At 46.7% G+C, this 18415-nt stretch overlaps 1 protein-coding gene across 1 annotated transcript in view; it reads left to right on the top strand.

Annotated features, from left to right (window-relative positions):
• The window catches only part of MYL3 (myosin light chain 3), a 51298-nt gene that overhangs the window by 12324 nt on the left and 20559 nt on the right, over nt 1-18415 (top strand). Inside the window, exon 2 of the mRNA XM_088450787.1 lies at nt 10977-11004. Coding sequence (XP_088306913.1) covers nt 10977-11004 — 28 coding nt within the window. The remainder of the gene's footprint in view (nt 1-10976; nt 11005-18415) is intronic.

The raw sequence follows: 18415 nt of genomic DNA, 5'->3' as shown, positions 1-18415 counted from the left end.
GCGGGCCATTCCGGGAGAGGAAGGTAAGCAGGAGATATCTGTGATACTAGTGTATGGGGACAGAGGGCCATTCCGGGAGAGGAAGGTAATCAGGAGATATCTGTGATACTAGTGTGTGGGGGACAGAGGGCCATTCCGGGAGAGGAAGGTAAGCAGGAGATATCTGTGATAATAGTGTATGGGGACAGTGGGCCATTCCGGTAGAGGAAAGTAAGTAGGAGATATCTGTGATACTAGTGTATGGGGACAGCGGGCTATTCCGGGAGAGGAAGGTAAGCAGGAGATATCTGTGTTACTAGTGTATGGGGACAGCGGGCCATTCCGGGAGAGGAAGGTAAGCAGGAGATATCTGTGATACTAGTATATGGGGACAGCGGGCCATTCCGGGAGAGGAAAGTAAGTAGGAGACATCTGTGATACTAGTATATGGGGACAGCGGGCCATTCCGGGAGAGGAAGGTAAGCAGGAGATATCTGTGATACTAGTGTATGGGGACAGAGGGCCATTCCGGGAGAGGAAGGTAAGCAGGAGATATCTGTGATACTAGTGTATGGGGACAGAGGGCCATTCCGGGAGAGGAAGGTAAGCAGGAGATATCTGTGATACTAGTGTATGGGGACAGAGGGCCATTCCGGGAGAGGAAGGTAAGCTGGAGATATCTGTGATACTAGTGTATGGGGACAGCGGGCCATTCCGCAAAAGGAAGGTAAGTAGAGATATCTGTGATACTAGTGTATGGGGACAACGGCCATTCCGGGAGAGAAAGGTAAGCAGGAGATATCTGTGATACTAGTGTATGGGGACAGCGGGCAATTCCGCAAAAGGAAGGTAAGCAGGAGATAACTGATACTAGTGTATGGGGACAGCCGGTTATTCCGGGAGAGGAAGGTAAGCAGGAGATATCTGTGATACTAGTGTAGGGACAGCGGTCCATTCCGGGATAGGAAGGTAAGCAGGAGATATCTGTGATACTAGTGTATGGGGAAAGCAGGCCATTCCGGGAGAGAAAGGTAAGCAGGAGATGTCTGTGATACTAGTGTATGGGGACAGCTGGCCATTCCGGGAGAGAAAGGTAAGTAGGAGATATCTGTGATACTACTGTATGGGGACAGCGAGCCATTCCGGGAGAGGAAGGTAAGCAGGAGATATCTGTGATACTAGTGTATGGGGACAGAGGGCCATTCTGGGAGAGGAAGGTAAGCAGGAGACATCTGTGATACTAGTGTATGGGGACAGAGGGCCATTCCGTGAGAGGATGGTAAGCAGGAGACATCTGTGATACTAGTATATGGGGACAGCGGGCCATTCCGGGAGAGGAAGGTAAGCAGGAGATATCTGTGATACTAGTGTATGGGGACAGAGGGCCATTCCGGGAGAGGAAGGTAATCAGGAGATATCTGTGATACTAGTGTGTGGGGGACAGAGGGCCATTCCGGGAGAGGAAGGTAAGCAGGAGATATCTGTGATAATAGTGTATGGGGACAGTGGGCCATTCCGGTAGAGGAAAGTAAGTAGGAGATATCTGTGATACTAGTGTATGGGGACAGCGGGCTATTCCGGGAGAGGAAGGTAAGCAGGAGATATCTGTGTTACTAGTGTATGGGGACAGCGGGCCATTCCGGGAGAGGAAGGTAAGCAGGAGATATCTGTGATACTAGTATATGGGGACAGCGGGCCATTCCGGGAGAGGAAAGTAAGTAGGAGACATCTGTGATACTAGTATATGGGGACAGCGGGCCATTCCGGGAGAGGAAGGTAAGCAGGAGATATCTGTGATACTAGTGTATGGGGACAGAGGGCCATTCCGGGAGAGGAAGGTAAGCAGGAGATATCTGTGATACTAGTGTATGGGGACAGAGGGCCATTCCGGGAGAGGAAGGTAAGCAGGAGATATCTGTGATACTAGTGTATGGGGACAGAGGGCCATTCCGGGAGAGGAAGGTAAGCTGGAGATATCTGTGATACTAGTGTATGGGGACAGCGGGCCATTCCGCAAAAGGAAGGTAAGTAGAGATATCTGTGATACTAGTGTATGGGGACAACGGCCATTCCGGGAGAGAAAGGTAAGCAGGAGATATCTGTGATACTAGTGTATGGGGACAGCGGGCAATTCCGCAAAAGGAAGGTAAGCAGGAGATAACTGATACTAGTGTATGGGGACAGCCGGTTATTCCGGGAGAGGAAGGTAAGCAGGAGATATCTGTGATACTAGTGTAGGGACAGCGGTCCATTCCGGGATAGGAAGGTAAGCAGGAGATATCTGTGATACTAGTGTATGGGGAAAGCAGGCCATTCCGGGAGAGAAAGGTAAGCAGGAGATGTCTGTGATACTAGTGTATGGGGACAGCTGGCCATTCCGGGAGAGAAAGGTAAGTAGGAGATATCTGTGATACTACTGTATGGGGACAGCGAGCCATTCCGGGAGAGGAAGGTAAGCAGGAGATATCTGTGATACTAGTGTATGGGGACAGAGGGCCATTCTGGGAGAGGAAGGTAAGCAGGAGACATCTGTGATACTAGTGTATGGGGACAGAGGGCCATTCCGTGAGAGGATGGTAAGCAGGAGACATCTGTGATACTAGTATATGGGGACAGCGGGCCATTCCGGGAGAGGAAGGTAAGCAGGAGATATCTGTGATACTAGTGTATGGGGACAGAGGGCCATTCCGGGAGAGGAAGGTAATCAGGAGATATCTGTGATACTAGTGTGTGGGGGACAGAGGGCCATTCCGGGAGAGGAAGGTAAGCAGGAGATATCTGTGATAATAGTGTATGGGGACAGTGGGCCATTCCGGTAGAGGAAAGTAAGTAGGAGATATCTGTGATACTAGTGTATGGGGACAGCGGGCTATTCCGGGAGAGGAAGGTAAGCAGGAGATATCTGTGTTACTAGTGTATGGGGACAGCGGGCCATTCCGGGAGAGGAAGGTAAGCAGGAGATATCTGTGATACTAGTATATGGGGACAGCGGGCCATTCCGGGAGAGGAAAGTAAGTAGGAGACATCTGTGATACTAGTATATGGGGACAGCGGGCCATTCCGGGAGAGGAAGGTAAGCAGGAGATATCTGTGATACTAGTGTATGGGGACAGAGGGCCATTCCGGGAGAGGAAGGTAAGCAGGAGATATCTGTGATACTAGTGTATGGGGACAGCGGGCCATTCCGGGAGAGGAAGGTAAGCAGGAGATATCTGTGATACTAGTGTATGGGGACAGAGGGCCATTCCGGGAGAGATAGGTAATCAGGAGATATCTGTGATACTAGTGTGTGGGGGACAGAGGGCCATTCCGGGAGAGGAAGGTAAGCAGGAGATATCTGTGATAATAGTGTATGGGGACAGTGGGCCATTCCGGTAGAGGAAAGTAAGTAGGAGATATCTGTGATACTAGTGTATGGGGACAGCGGGCTATTCCGGGAGAGGAAGGTAAGCAGGAGATATCTGTGTTACTAGTGTATGGGGACAGCGGGCCATTCCGGGAGAGGAAGGTAAGCAGGAGATATCTGTGATACTAGTATATGGGGACAGCGGGCCATTCCGGGAGAGGAAAGTAAGTAGGAGACATCTGTGATACTAGTATATGGGGACAGCGGGCCATTCCGGGAGAGGAAGGTAAGCAGGAGATATCTGTGATACTAGTGTATGGGGACAGAGGGCCATTCCGGGAGAGGAAGGTAAGCAGGAGATATCTGTGATACTAGTGTATGGGGACAGAGGGCCATTCCGGGAGAGGAAGGTAAGCAGGAGATATCTGTGATACTAGTGTATGGGGACAGAGGGCCATTCTGGGAGAGGAAGGTAAGCAGGAGACATCTGTGATACTAGTGTATGGGGACAGAGGGCCATTCCGTGAGAGGATGGTAAGCAGGAGACATCTGTGATACTAGTATATGGGGACAGCGGGCCATTCCGGGAGAGGAAGGTAAGCAGGAGATATCTGTGATACTAGTGTATGGGGACAGAGGGCCATTCCGGGAGAGGAAGGTAATCAGGAGATATCTGTGATACTAGTGTGTGGGGGACAGAGGGCCATTCCGGGAGAGGAAGGTAAGCAGGAGATATCTGTGATAATAGTGTATGGGGACAGTGGGCCATTCCGGTAGAGGAAAGTAAGTAGGAGATATCTGTGATACTAGTGTATGGGGACAGCGGGCTATTCCGGGAGAGGAAGGTAAGCAGGAGATATCTGTGTTACTAGTGTATGGGGACAGCGGGCCATTCCGGGAGAGGAAGGTAAGCAGGAGATATCTGTGATACTAGTATATGGGGACAGCGGGCCATTCCGGGAGAGGAAAGTAAGTAGGAGACATCTGTGATACTAGTATATGGGGACAGCGGGCCATTCCGGGAGAGGAAGGTAAGCAGGAGATATCTGTGATACTAGTGTATGGGGACAGAGGGCCATTCCGGGAGAGGAAGGTAAGCAGGAGATATCTGTGATACTAGTGTATGGGGACAGAGGGCCATTCCGGGAGAGGAAGGTAAGCAGGAGATATCTGTGATACTAGTGTATGGGGACAGAGGGCCATTCCGGGAGAGGAAGGTAAGCTGGAGACATCTGTGATACTAGTATATGGGGACAGTGGGCCATTCCGGGAGAGGAAAGTAAGTAGGAGATATCTGTGATACTAGTGTATGGGGTCATTGGGCCATTCCGGGAGAGGAAAGTAAGTACTAGATATCTGTGATATCTCCTGCTTTATTTTCTTGATCAATGGCCTTATAACTTAATTTTTACAATTGTAGGTGAAAATGTTAATTTTCACCTGCTTTTCTAAAAATTAAGTGATGATGAATAGGCCCCATGGAAACTCAGCACTGTTATCACTGAGAAAGTACTTTAAATATATTAGGACAAGAGACCAATTTCCTGGACTGTGTTCAGTATAAAACATCAGTTTTGTGATAATTTTTGGGACAGGGCCCGGTCTCCAGTACTTGTCCACACATTCATTTGTTATGTGGAAGTCACAAATTAACTGGTTTAAACAATGTAAAAACCATAGAATGACTCTGAAATGAGCCAAGAACTTATTACAGTAAGTCTGAGTTCTCGAAATGGGTAATAAAATGATCATTCTAGTTAAGCCAGTTGTTTCATATTTGCTGTAAAATTCAATGTTCCTGTAATTGTTTGATTAACTGACATAAGGAAAATGCTCTTCCGGATATTTAAAGGCAGCGGTTACTAGAGATGTGCGGGTCCAGTTCTAAGAGAACCGACAACAACCGAATGTGGGGGTTTCGAGTCGAACCAAGTCCAGGTTCGGATCTTCGCGCGGTTTGGAACTCGGATCTTGGATTGCAGGCTAATACTTCAAAATGACGTAATTTTAGCAGCTTTTTTCTTTTTAAATACAGATCTAAAAACAAAACAAAAAGATGAATTCGGATCCAAAACCAAATAAACCAAAACATGCGCACATCTCTAGTGGTTACAATGTAGCAACAGATTCCTCAATTTATCACACATTTTGTTTGGACGTTGAGCAATTTAAGGCCTCCACACACGGAGCGATATACTGTAGCGGCCGATCCGATGGTTTGGAACGATATTGCAGCTATATCGTTCTGTGCGTGGGCATGATATCGGGCACTGCGCGCTCCTGTGGGGTCGTCTGTCGCTCCTCCAGGTCTTTCTGTCTGCACAAGAGATCTGAAGAATCGAGGGACGATCTCATGCTAGTCTAAGTGGGGGTGGGGGAGGGGGGCCTGCATATCGGGCGGTCGGGTAGCAGATTGCCCGATGTGTCAGCCGTCGGATCGTGTATGGGGCCCTTTACCTTGATCACCCAGATCCCAGCAGAAATAAACCTTTTTTTAGCACTGATTACATTGGACCGATCTCCAACACTGTAGGCCAGTGTTTCACAACCTCGGCCCTCAAGGCACACTTAACAGTCCAGGTTTTAGTGATATCCATGATTGAGCACAGATGGTTAAATCAAAATAACTGAGGTACTAATTAAGACACCTGTGCTCAACTATGGCCATCCTTAAAACCTGGACTGTTAGTGTGCCTTGAGGACCGTGGTTGGGAACCCCTGCTGTAGACTAATGTAGAGTATAACATCTCGCCTACTAACAAATAACCTGTCTCCGTCACCGCGCCCGGCCTGTTTCATCCATCACACTCCAAAAATTCTCAGAGCAAAAAATTATTTTTGTTTTTACAACTCAGTAGCAGAAAAGGATAAAATAATGGAAGATTTGCGCCACAAATTAGATTTTTCACAGGAGATGGATGTAAATGAGAAAACATTATTATATTTTCTCATTGCAGCATTTTTCTCTTGCTAGAAACTCAGCGGATTCTGCATCTTAGGCTGTCCCGTAAATTAGCTGGATGTAAAAATGTGCGATGATGAAATGCTATGCCAGGTCCCCACAAAGGTGCCAGCTACATACCGAAAAGACGGGTGATGTTATTATGCCTATACGATTGCATTTTAGTGATGGAAAAGTTGTTGGTACAAGCAGAAAATTTGCTCTCTCTTATTGATTTTTAGAGTGCAAGCTAAGATGCACATATCATACAGGTCAATATAGTCAGCACCTGCACTCACACTAGGGGGTCCATTTACTAAAGTGAGAGTTTTTAGAAGTGGAGATATTGCCCAGAGCAAGCAGTCAGATTCTGGGAGATGTACTAAGCTCTGGAAAGTGATAAATTGGAGAGTGATAAGCCACCAACCACTCAGCTCCTAACTGTCATGTTACAGCATACTTGCCGACAATCAGTTCCCTCCCCACCGGGAGGGAGCTGATTGTCAGCTAACAGCGGGGGGCGTGCCCGGCCAGTGACATCACATTGGGGGCGGAGCTGGGGGCGAGGCCACGTGATCGCTTCATCGTGGCCCCACCACCTCTTCACAATGCCGTTATTTTCAGCATTGTGAAGCAGGAGGCGGGGCCACAATGATGCAATTCAGCGCGAATCGTGTCATTGCCCCCCCCTGCTGCGGGGGTTTTTAGTTTATTCTGGGGGGAGGTCGGGAGGGTTGCTGGCTGTCGGGAGGCTTGCCTGCCTCTCTGGGGGGTCGGGAGCAGCACCAGAAAATCAGGAGGCTCCTGACCAAATCGGGAGGGTAGGCAAGCCTGTGTTACAGGCTGTGTTTGAAAAATGCCAGTTCGGAGCTGATTGGCTGGTAGTTTATCACTTTCCAATTTATCACTTTGCAGAGCTCAGTACATCTGCCCCAGCTATTATCTTCTTGAAGGTGCTAGTTAAATGTTACGTAGAATCTGATTGGTTCTTATAGGCCACATGTCCACTTTTAGAAACTCTCACTTTAGTAAATATACCCCTAAGTGTTAATATGCCAGTGGTCTAACTTGCATGGTCTAGAAGGACGAGACCATTGTGGGTGCCGGCCTTGGGGGTGTAGATGCTTTTTGCTACACTAACCTTCAGGAAGTTCATTGTTATGACCAGAAACCTCCGGTGGGTTTTAGGGCGCTGACCTTCTATATGAAAGCGTAGCCAAATGTAAAGAGGTCCATTTGGACCATTGACATACAGTATGAAGTCTTCCTTAAAAGACAGGTGAGATAAAGACTGGATGGAGTTATTTAGCATTTAAGTTCCTCCACCAAGCTGGAGTCCTGATGTATTAGATCTGGTATACTAGGTCCAACGATCAGTAACTTGGATCGCTTTTCCATCCTACAGATGTGTCCTTAAAGATATTTGCTGCAGTCGCACCAAACTTACCCTCTTTGGCACGCCAGGTCCCGTGAAACTCTGCTAGTGTCTTTTCTCTTCACAGAAAATGTGCCTAAGTTGCAACTAGGATGTACCAGCAGACTGTGCTGATTCATTTGGCATGCAATAAGTATACTTAGGGCCTGATTCAGAGCCACTCGTAAGCGGCAGCTCGTTCGCTCCGAGCGATGTTTGCCCAACTGCGCATGCATACGGATCGTTATACGCATGCGCGAACCAGTCAGTGCGGTCGAAATTCATGTGTTAGCAAAATAGCGAATGCCTGCTATTTTGAGTGACAGAATGAGGCGTATGTGGGTGGTAACAGGGGAAGGTGCTTGAAAACGGGGAGTGGAAATCCGATCGCAGGCGTGCTTAAAGGTCAAAACGGGCGTTTTAAGGGAGTGCATAATTAATCCAGCAGCGTCATTGACCACGTCACTTGTTTTTTTTTAACTCAGAACTGCTCGCAAAATAGTGGTTGAAAAAACCAACCACAAGAATAGCGAGCAGTTCATACGCTGGTCGATGTACTCGATTAATCTAATAAATAGCGGACATGACGTATGGTGCGAGCGGCCAGGGGGCGTATTTTTCAAAATTACGTTCGCATGTTTTGCTCGGTCGTTCAGACTTAGAGGCGTGAACAGTCCGCAAAGTGCGAACGGTTCATTTGAATAGCCACCCCTTTTTAGAAAACGAACGACCGCAAATAGCGAACGGCTCTGAATGAGGGCCTTAGTCTTTAACGAAGTGCTACAAACGCACAAGCGTCCACAGCTTCCTTTTCATTCCAAGTTCCGTTGTGCTTCATATACAGACTCAGTCGCACACAGATATACAAGTGTCACGTATCAAATGAATCACCACAGTCTGCTGGTGCGTACGCATTTTCGGTGAAAAAAGACGACCGACGCTAGCATGGTTTCACAGGACCTGGCGGCTCACTCACGCCAGGAAAATCGCGCTGCGTGGCGTATTGAGGCTATATGTATGAGGACAGATCTGTACATCAAGGATAGACCATTTGTACTTGTGGCTTGGATCGTGATGAAAAGTAAGCACAGCATACTGCGAGCTCTAGAATAAAATATATGTTTCCTTTCATATGGAAACATTTTTCATTTTATTTGTAATTTGGAGAATTTTTTTTCTTCTTTTTTATACATAACGGACAATTTGGGAGGATGTGGTCCCGTGTTTATTTGTTAGAAGATAAAATTTCTGCTCCAGACTGAGTCATTCTGGGGAAATGTGTAATGATACCACAGGATGGCCGTTGTTTAGGTGCATTTGTGTTATTGCTTTTCTTACATTTCTCATAACAAGCTGAAAGTTTCAGAACGCTCGTTAGCGCGGGTCTGACGGGACACCAAATACGAAACACTCGCATCTCTGGACAGAGTCCCAGCGTCTGAGGTTGTGTCGATTGTTCTTTGGGCACCACAATGCCAAGTTCTAGTTCTACCAGAGCGGGAAATGAGCTAGTAAAACTCTCAGGGTCAGATTGTGCATTGATGTGAGCCCCTGAAGGATTTAAGGGATGGGAATCTCTTCAAAGTAGCTAAATATACTTATTAATTTAATCTTGTTTTGGAATCATTTGTTCATTATGTTATTACTGGCATATTTTGATGTGGACGTTACAGCCATAATATGGTTATAGGTAATACCAAAGCAGCAGGGTAATTGGGTGGTTGTGTAGCCGTAATAAGAGCCTGGAAGAGATTTTTGCGGTAAATTTATTTATTATTGAATAATATTTAAAATGCTAAATAAATGATATTATAGTTGCGCTCAGTGAACATATAAAGATGGGGATTGTCGCACTCCAAGGTCCACTAGTTATTCTACCGCACGCAGCCTGCTCGCTTTACGTCCGCCTTGCCACCAGCAAACTACCGCCGGCAATGATTGTTAGGCGCTGTTAGTAAGCCAGTCCCTTGTGCATGGATAGGATACATTCTCATGAATATTAGATAAGCCAAACATTGGCGGACGAATCTGCTTCTAGGCTTCAATTTAAACAAAATAAAAGGTTTGAACTCGAGATGTGTGATGACCCCTGGGTTTTGGTTTTGGTTTTGGATCCGGATTCATCTTTGTAATTTGGTTTTGCAAAACCACCTGTGTGTTTTTGGTTTTGGTTTTTGGATCTGTATTTTAAAAAAAAAAGCTAAATGACGTAATTTTGACCTGTTCTTCATGCAATCCAAACTCGAGTTCGGTTTTAAAATCACAGGACCACAGGAACATCCGAACTCAGACTTGGTTCGACTCGGAACCCCTAAATTCAGTTGTTGTTGGCTCTCTGAGTACTGGACCCGCACTTCTCTAGTTTGAACACTGGGCCTGATTCAGAGCCGCTCGTAAGCGGCCGCTCCGAGCGATGTTCGCACATCTGCGCATGCGTATGGGTCGTAATGCGCATGAGCCAACCAGTCATTGCAGTCGGAAATTGTGCGCTCGCAAAATAGCGAGTGCCTGCTAATTTGAGTGACAGGATGAGGCGTTTGTGGGTGGTAACGGGAAGGTGCTTGAAAACGGGGAGTGGAGATGCGAACGCAGGCGTGCCAAACGGTCAAAATGGGCGTTTTAAGGGTGTGCATAATTAACAAAGCAGCGTCATTTTACAAAATAGCGAGCGCATGTTTCGTTCGCTCGCTCAGACATAGAGGCGTCAACAGACCGCAAAGAGCGAGCGCTTAATTTAAATAGCCGGCCCCTTTTTCTGAACGACCGTCCGCAAATAGCGTCCAGCTCTGAATCAGGCCCACTGTTATCGTCACCCCTGATTATGTAGGTTTATGTCATACTTGCCGACTATCTGGCTGCCCCTTCCGGGAGGGAGCAGCCAGATCGGCATTACTGGGGGGGGGGGGGGGCAGCAAACGGGGGCGGGGGCGGCCAGATGACACATTTTGTGGGCGGGGTGGAGCCACGCGAGTGCGACGTTTTGGCCCCGCCCCCGCTACACACTGCCGATATTACAGGCAGTGTGATGCAGGGGGCGGGGCCAAAATGACGCGAATCGCGTCACCGCCCCCCTTCGCTGCCGGGGGTTTTACAAACAATTGGGGTGGGCCACGAGGGGTCGGCGGCAGCCGGGAGACTTGCCTGCCTTCCCGGGAGGTCGGGAGCGACACCCGATTTTCGGGAGGCTCCCGACCAAATCGGGAGGGTAGGTAAGTGTGGTTTATGTCAATTTTGCACATGGTCTCTATTAGTCACAAATGGTTTTAACAAAATAAAACTTTCTTTTATTTCCGCAGATTGAATTTTCATTAGACCAGATTGAAGGTAAGACCAGATATGTGCACATGTCATATTGTTATAATAGTGTATATATGAATGTATTGCAAGAAATGTGCTTGACCTATTAACGGTTATAACTCCATATACATAACATGCACCCCAACGTTTATTAGCATTTTGTTACGGTGGTGGTCACATCACCCAGGAGGGGAACGGTATGCCTAAACCTAATCCCCCCCCTTCCCCGCAGCCTAAACCTAACCCTCCCGGAGGGGGGTGCCCAACCCTAACCTCCCCCCGGGGCTACCTAACCCCCCTTACCCTAGCCTAACCCTCCGGTGGGGTGTCTAACCTCCTAAGTCCCCCCCCCCCCGGGAACCCCTAACCAACTCTCCCCCCCCCCCCCCTGCTCCCGCAGCTGTCCGCGCTGGCTGCCCGGCTTACCTTCGTTCGGTATGCCAGATGTCGGGCTCCTGCCGTAGGGATAATAATTTCGACGCCTATCATTACACCCCTGCCTGGGATTAGACAGTCGGTAAGCCGGCGGTCGGCATTTCGAGAGTGTCTAGCAGTTTAAAGGAGCTGATGGGGTGGAGGGGGGACCCCAGGTTTTTTGGAGGGGTCTGGGTCCCCCCTCCCCCCATCTGTATACTTCTTACCTGTCAGCAGCAGCAACCTCTCTCCCCAGCACAACACACGCTGCTGTCTGCTGGTCTGCGGAGGGCTAGGGAGGCAGCAGCAGTCTCTCTCTGTCTGCCTGAGATGGGGCAGGAGCGATCGATGTGCAGTAGTGGGTGTGGCTATGCCTCCACAATTTAGCCACGCCCCCCCAGTACCCAGGCCCATCCGTGCTCTCTACGGCCTTGCTCAGGACAGCAGGAGAACGGATGCGATTGTTCTTATCTAGCGCTCACAGGATACAAACCAGGTTTCTTGTTGAATTATGACGCATGTGTAATAGTCACAATAAAATGTCCTAGGAATACACACGACAGATGAAGATGTCCCACATATCAAACCCCAAGGTGATCAAGAAGTCATTATTTAGTAACTAGCACCCACTCCACACACCTCTGCCTAGGTTCATTCACCGAAGTGCTGTATTGCAAAACTGCATGTTTTTTGCCTATTTTGCAGTATGGAAATTTTATTGAAGGCCAAACCACATAAAGTAGCATGTTTTGAATTTGCCTGTTTTTATACCGCCATCTTGATTTTTTTTTTTATGGTAAATGTGCAAACAGTGTGATTTTTGGCTGAATTTTGAAGACACGAGCAAGTTCGCTGACGCTGCTCGCTGTTTGAGCTATCAATAAACCTCCTATTGTCTGAGGATTGACCCGCGTGTTAATAAGCGATAATAACACATACTCAATTGAAATAAAGACACAGAGACTTGTGTTTGGCAGAATTTGTTAGCTATTTTATTTAAATAACAGATAATGAATTAGGGGGAGATATATCATCGGCGACATCGCCGATGCGGGACATCCCCCCGACTTCGCGTACATACTGCGGTATGTACCAAGAATATTGCAAAGAACAGCTCTCTCGATGAGAGCTGTCCTTTGCGATGCTGCCGGGCAGAGGGACTTCCGGGTTTAACACCCAGAAGTCCTTCTGCGCATACGCAGAAGGACGCGGGCCGCGGGGGCTCATGGGAGGGATCCATCCGGATACCTCCCAACCCCGAGCGTCGCTCTAAGAAGCCCATAGGCTTCTATTGGATAACGCCACCTGAAGGTGGCGTTACCTAGCAACGCGAAGCCATTCTGCTGCTTAATACATACGCGGAATGCGGTAAAACCCCCAAAAACTGCATTCTCTGGGGTTTTACCGCATTTTTGCCGATGATACATCTCCCCCTTAGTTACTAAAATTAATTAAATTAATTTAAATATGGTGGCAAAGAAAGAACGGTTAACAACAGCCCAAACCCAACACTATAAACACTCTAACCACAACACATACACTCAAGCCTTCTACCTTGACTACCCACCCGGTAAGGTGATGATGCTGCCCCCGGCGGGGTGGTCCAGCAAACAAAAACAGTCAACAAAGGTGAGCGAAACAAAAAGTAAACCAATATTCACAGCGCTAATAGGTAACCTGCCGTTCTTTCCCGCCTAAAATAGCCAGTGAAACAATCACCAAACGCCAATCAAAGAGAGCACATAACGTAAAATTTAGGGATGGAGGGTGGGAAGACAGGAACAAAACAGGCTGACTCCGCCTCCAACAAACTCTGATATCCCTGCTAATACCTACGACTCTGAAAACCCATAGGCCCTAATTATCACATGATTCCCCCCACAGCCTAGGAGGTTTAACCCTCTCCACTCCTATACAGTCATTTCGTTTATCGTATGTAAGAACAGAAAGTAAAGGATACACAGAAAAGGCTGAAAGTAAACGTATTTGGTAAAACTGTATGTTTTCCATCCGTTTTTACTATGCAGTTTAACCTAATCTGCCATATAATTTAGGATTTTATAAAAAAAAAAAAAGCCGCATATCTCCTGTACTGTAGTTTGAATTGTCGCCTTGCAAACTGGCGCTTCGGAGGTGAAACCCCGCTGACAATGTGTGAGGATTTGCTAAGCAGCAAAGAAAATGCTGGTTAGTACATTTACACCCATGTCTGCCTAACGCACGAAAGTAACGAGCCGTTGTGGCTAATCCACTTTCTCGTGGACCATACACGGTGCATGTACGGTAATAGCGCTGTTCGTGTTGGGTAATACACAGTTCCATCTCTACAGCTGATTTATTCTTAATGAGCTTTAGACTTAATTCTTATAACGTTTTTAAGATCATTAGACATGAGGCAAGTACATATTTATCTCGTTAAAGCTCACAAAGCCTCAGAATTCCAACCACATGTTATTTTTGTTCTGCGATCCAGAGAACTTTTGAAACATGAAATCGAGAGATAATCATTTGCAGCTCAAGGCTATTCCCTCCAAGAGCAGTTAACGTTCTGGAGGGTTTACCGCGTTCTGTGTTCAAACCTCCCACACAAAAAAAAAACGAAACGTGGAAACGAAAGAGCAGCAAAAAGAAAGAATAGAGCTAAACGGAGACAGATGGCATAAAATGCCACACATTGGGGCTGGCAGCCGCGCAGCATTCCTCGGCCCCAGCGAGTGGTGAGTGAAGGATTCAGTGGTGCAGGGGACGTAAGCTGCAGACAGCTCAGTTGTGTCACTAACCTCAGCGCAGGTGGATGCGAATACGTGTACGAAATTCTGGTGAGACCTGCACCCACCCCGATACTGAGAAAATGAATTCTAGCTTTTTCCCCATGGAAGAATTATTTTTACATTTTTTTTAAATAAAATTAATCTATTTTTAAATCTTTTTTTGTCACCAAAGTATCACTAAAAGCGCAAATCTAAGCTTTCCGTACCACTGCACATATGCGGGCCAGCTACTCAGCTCCTGCATGTATACAGTATATACCTCGAGACCGCTCTGGGGCAGTATCGCGAGGGCAATTTTTTGATAAATTGTGTTGGTTGGCATTTCTTTTATGTCCCCCCAATAAGTGGAATTATAAATCATCCTTTTCACCTTATCACCCTGCCCTGAGTGTCAAACATAGGCACAATAAGAAGGCAACTATCAGATGCCTCCTCTAATATTCTTACCAGCGTTACACCTGCAGTATATGTCAGGGCAGAGAAGATTATTATTCAGAAAGGGAGAGGTTATTGCTTGGGGTTCTCAGAATACTGCGGGCATAGCTCTCCATTCATCTGTTACAGCAGTGTGAGCAATAAAGGCCACAAAAGATATTACATATCACACAGCAGTAATGGTATCATGTTACGTATCACACTGCAGTAATTATATCATGTTACATATCACACAGCAGTAATGGTATCATGTTACGTATCACACTGCAGTAATGGTATAATGTTACATATGACACTGCAGTAATGGTATCATGTTACGTATCACACTGCAGTAATGGTATAATGTTACATATCACACTGCAGTAATGCTATAATGTAACATATCACACAGCAATAATGGTATCATGTTACGTATCACGCTGCAGTAATGGTATCATGTTACATATCACACAGCAGTAATGGTATAATGTTACATATGACACTGCAGTAATGGTGTAATGTTACATATCACACTGCAGTAATGCTATAATGTAACATATCACACAGCAGTAATGGTATCATGTTACATATCACACTGCAGTAATGGTATCATGTTACATATCACACTGCAGTAATGGTATAATGTTACATATGACACTGCAGTAATGGTATAATGTTACATATCACACTGCAGTAATGGTATAGTGTTACATATCACACAGCAGTAATGGTATCATGTTACATATCACACTGCAGTAATGCTATAATGTAACATATCACACTGCAGTAATGGTATAATGTTACATATCACACTGCAGTAATGGTATAGTGTTACATATCACACTGCAGTAATGGTATAATGTAACATATCACACTGCAGTAATGGTATACTGTAACATATTACACTGCAGTAATGGTATAATGTAACATATCACACTGCAGTAATGGTATACTGTAACATATCACACTGCAGTAATGGTATAATGTTACATATCACACAGCAGTAATGGTATCATGTAACATATCACACAGCAGTAATGGTATCATGTAACATATCACAATGCAGTAATGGTATCATGTAACATATCACACTGCAGTAATGGTATAATAATGTAACATATCACACTGCAGTAATGGTATAATGTTACATATCACAATGCAGTAATGGTATAATGTTACATATCACACTGCAGTAATGGTATAATGTTACTTATCACACTGCAGTAATGGTATAATGTAGGGGTGAGCGGGTTCGGATTTCTGAAATCCGAACTACCCAGAGCCCCCCCGATCCGAGGCCGATCCGAGTCAGGCTCGACTTTTCCCGCCTGACTCGGATCTGAAATCGAGGCAAAACGTCATCATCCTGCCTTCCGGGTCTCGCGGGTTTTGGATTCTATATAAGGTACCCGCGTCGGCGCCAGTTTCTCATTCGGCTGTGGACATTGAAGATGGAGGGTGGGAGTTAGGGCTGGCTGGGCTGTGTAGTGTAGTGTAGTGCTGTGTTGTGTTGTGCTGTGCTGCTGTTGTCCATAGGGGCTGTGTCCACTCCTCCAAAGTCTATAGGGGCTGGCTGTGTTGTGCTGTGCTGCTGTTGTCCATAGGGGCTGTGGGCCTGATTCAGAGCCGGACGCTATTTGTGCTCACTCGTTCAGAAAAAGAGGCCGGCTATTTAAATTGAGCGCTCGCTTACGAGCGGCTCTGAATCAGGCCCTGTGTCCACTCCTCCACAGTCCATAGGGGCTGGCTGGACTGTGTTGTGCAGTCAGTTGTCCATAGGGGCTGTGTCCACTCCAAAGTCCTGTGCAGTGTCCCAGTCCTAAAGGGGTGCTGTAGTGTTGTCCAGGGGGTGCTCTGTCCATCAGGGGTGCTCCCCCCAAGTGCAAAAAAATAAATATTTTTTCTGTGTTTGTGAATTGTGTGCGCAGTAGCCGCACGTGCATCAACAAAGTAGTGCCAAGCGTGCGCCTGTGTCATAAGTAAAGGGCCGGCTGGCTTGTCCGTTAAAGGGTGCTGTAACCCCCAAAGTGCACTCCAAAAAATATAATTTTTTTTCTGTTTTTGTGAATTGTGTGCACTGTACGTGCATCCTCAAAGCAGCAGCGCTAAGCGTGCATCTGTTTGTTAAACGGTGGTGAAACCCCCAAAGTGCGCTCCACAAAAAATAAACAATTCTTTTTTTCTGTCTTTGTGAATTGTGTGCACTGTGGCCGCACGTGCATCAACAAAGTTGCGCCAAGCGTGCGCCTGTGTCATAACTAAAGGGCCGGCTGGCTCGTCTGTTAAAGGGTGGTGTAACCCCCAAAGTGCGCTCTACAAAAAATAAAAAATTCTTCTTTTTTTTCCTGTCTTTGTGAATTGTGTGGGCTGTAGCCACACCTGCATCCTCAAAGCAGCAGCAACAAGCGTGCGTCTGTGTGTTAAAGGGTGGTGTAACCCCCAAAGTGTACCTCCAACAAAAATAAAAAAAAATTTCTGTGTTTGTGAATTGTGTGCACTGTACGTGCATCCTCAAAGCAGCAGCGCCAAGCGTGCGTCTATCTGTTAAAGGGTGGTGTAACCCCCAAAGTGCACTCCACAAAAAATAAAATAAAAAATTTTTTCTGTGTTTGTGTGCGAAAAGTATGCGCAGTAGCCGCATGTGCATCAACACAACAGCAGCGCCAAGCATGCGCCTGTGTCATAAGTCAAGGGCCGGTTTGGACATCTGGTCCGGACTGAAGGACGTGCCAACAATTTCTGACAAGTCTACTGTAACTGCATATGATACTGTCACCATTGACGGAATGGTGGAGGATTACATCGGTGACAGCATCCAAGTAGGCATGTCAGACAGTCCGTACCTGTACTGGCAGGAAAAAGAGGCAATTTGGAGGCCCCTGTACAAACTGGCTCTATTTTACCTGAGTTGCCCCCCCTCCAGTGTGTTCTCCGAAAGAGTGTTTAGTGCAGCCGGGAACCTTGTCAGCGAAAGGCGTAGGAGGTTGCTTCCACAAAATGTGGAGAGGATGATGTTCATAAAAATGAATTATCAACTCTTCCAGGGAGACCAGCCTCCAGAACGTACAGAGGGACCTGTGGTGGTGGATTCTAGTGGAGACAAATTAATACTCTGTGAGGATGAGGATGTACACAACACTGAAGAGGGTGAGGAATCGGTGGATGAGGAGGATGAGGACGACATCTTGCCTCCGTAGAGCCAGTTTGTGCAGGGACACATTAATTGCCAGCTTGTTTTGTGGGGGCCCAAACGAACCAATCATTTCAGCCACAGTCGTGTGGTAGACCCTGGCGCTGAAATGATTGGTTTGTTAAAGTGTGCATGTCCTGTTTATACAACATAAGGGTGGGTGGCAGGGCCCAAGGACAATTCCATCTTGCGCCTCTTTTTTTTCTTTGCATTATGTACTGTTTGGGGCCTAGTTTTTCAAACTGCCATCCTGTCTGCCACTGCAGTATCACTCCTAGATGGGCCACGTGTTTGTGCCGCCCACTCGTGTTGCTTAGCATAGTCATCCAGCTACCTCGGTGCAACCTTTTGGACATAAAAACACTATTGTGAGGTGTGAGGTGTTCAGAATAGACTGGAAATGAGTGGAAATTAAGGTTATTGAGGTTAATAATAGCATAGGAGCTGGAAAACCAACACATTCTGTGATTTTAGCTGTTTTTATGCTTGTTTTCAAAAAAATACAGATCCAAAACACAAAACACCGAAGGGTGGTTTTGGCAAAACCAATCCAGATCCAAAACAAGAAGAAAGATCCAGATCCAAAACCAAAACACAAAACACGAAAAATGGCCGGTGCACACCCCTAGTATAATGTAACATATCAGAC

The sequence above is a fragment of the Taudactylus pleione genome, unplaced genomic scaffold (genome assembly GCF_031769625.1).
Source record: "Taudactylus pleione unplaced genomic scaffold, aTauple2 ptg000524l, whole genome shotgun sequence".
Taxonomy (NCBI): Eukaryota; Metazoa; Chordata; class Amphibia; order Anura; family Myobatrachidae; genus Taudactylus; species Taudactylus pleione.
Note: the sequence above shows the minus strand (reverse complement) of the source record. Positions and strands in the feature narration are given on the sequence as shown.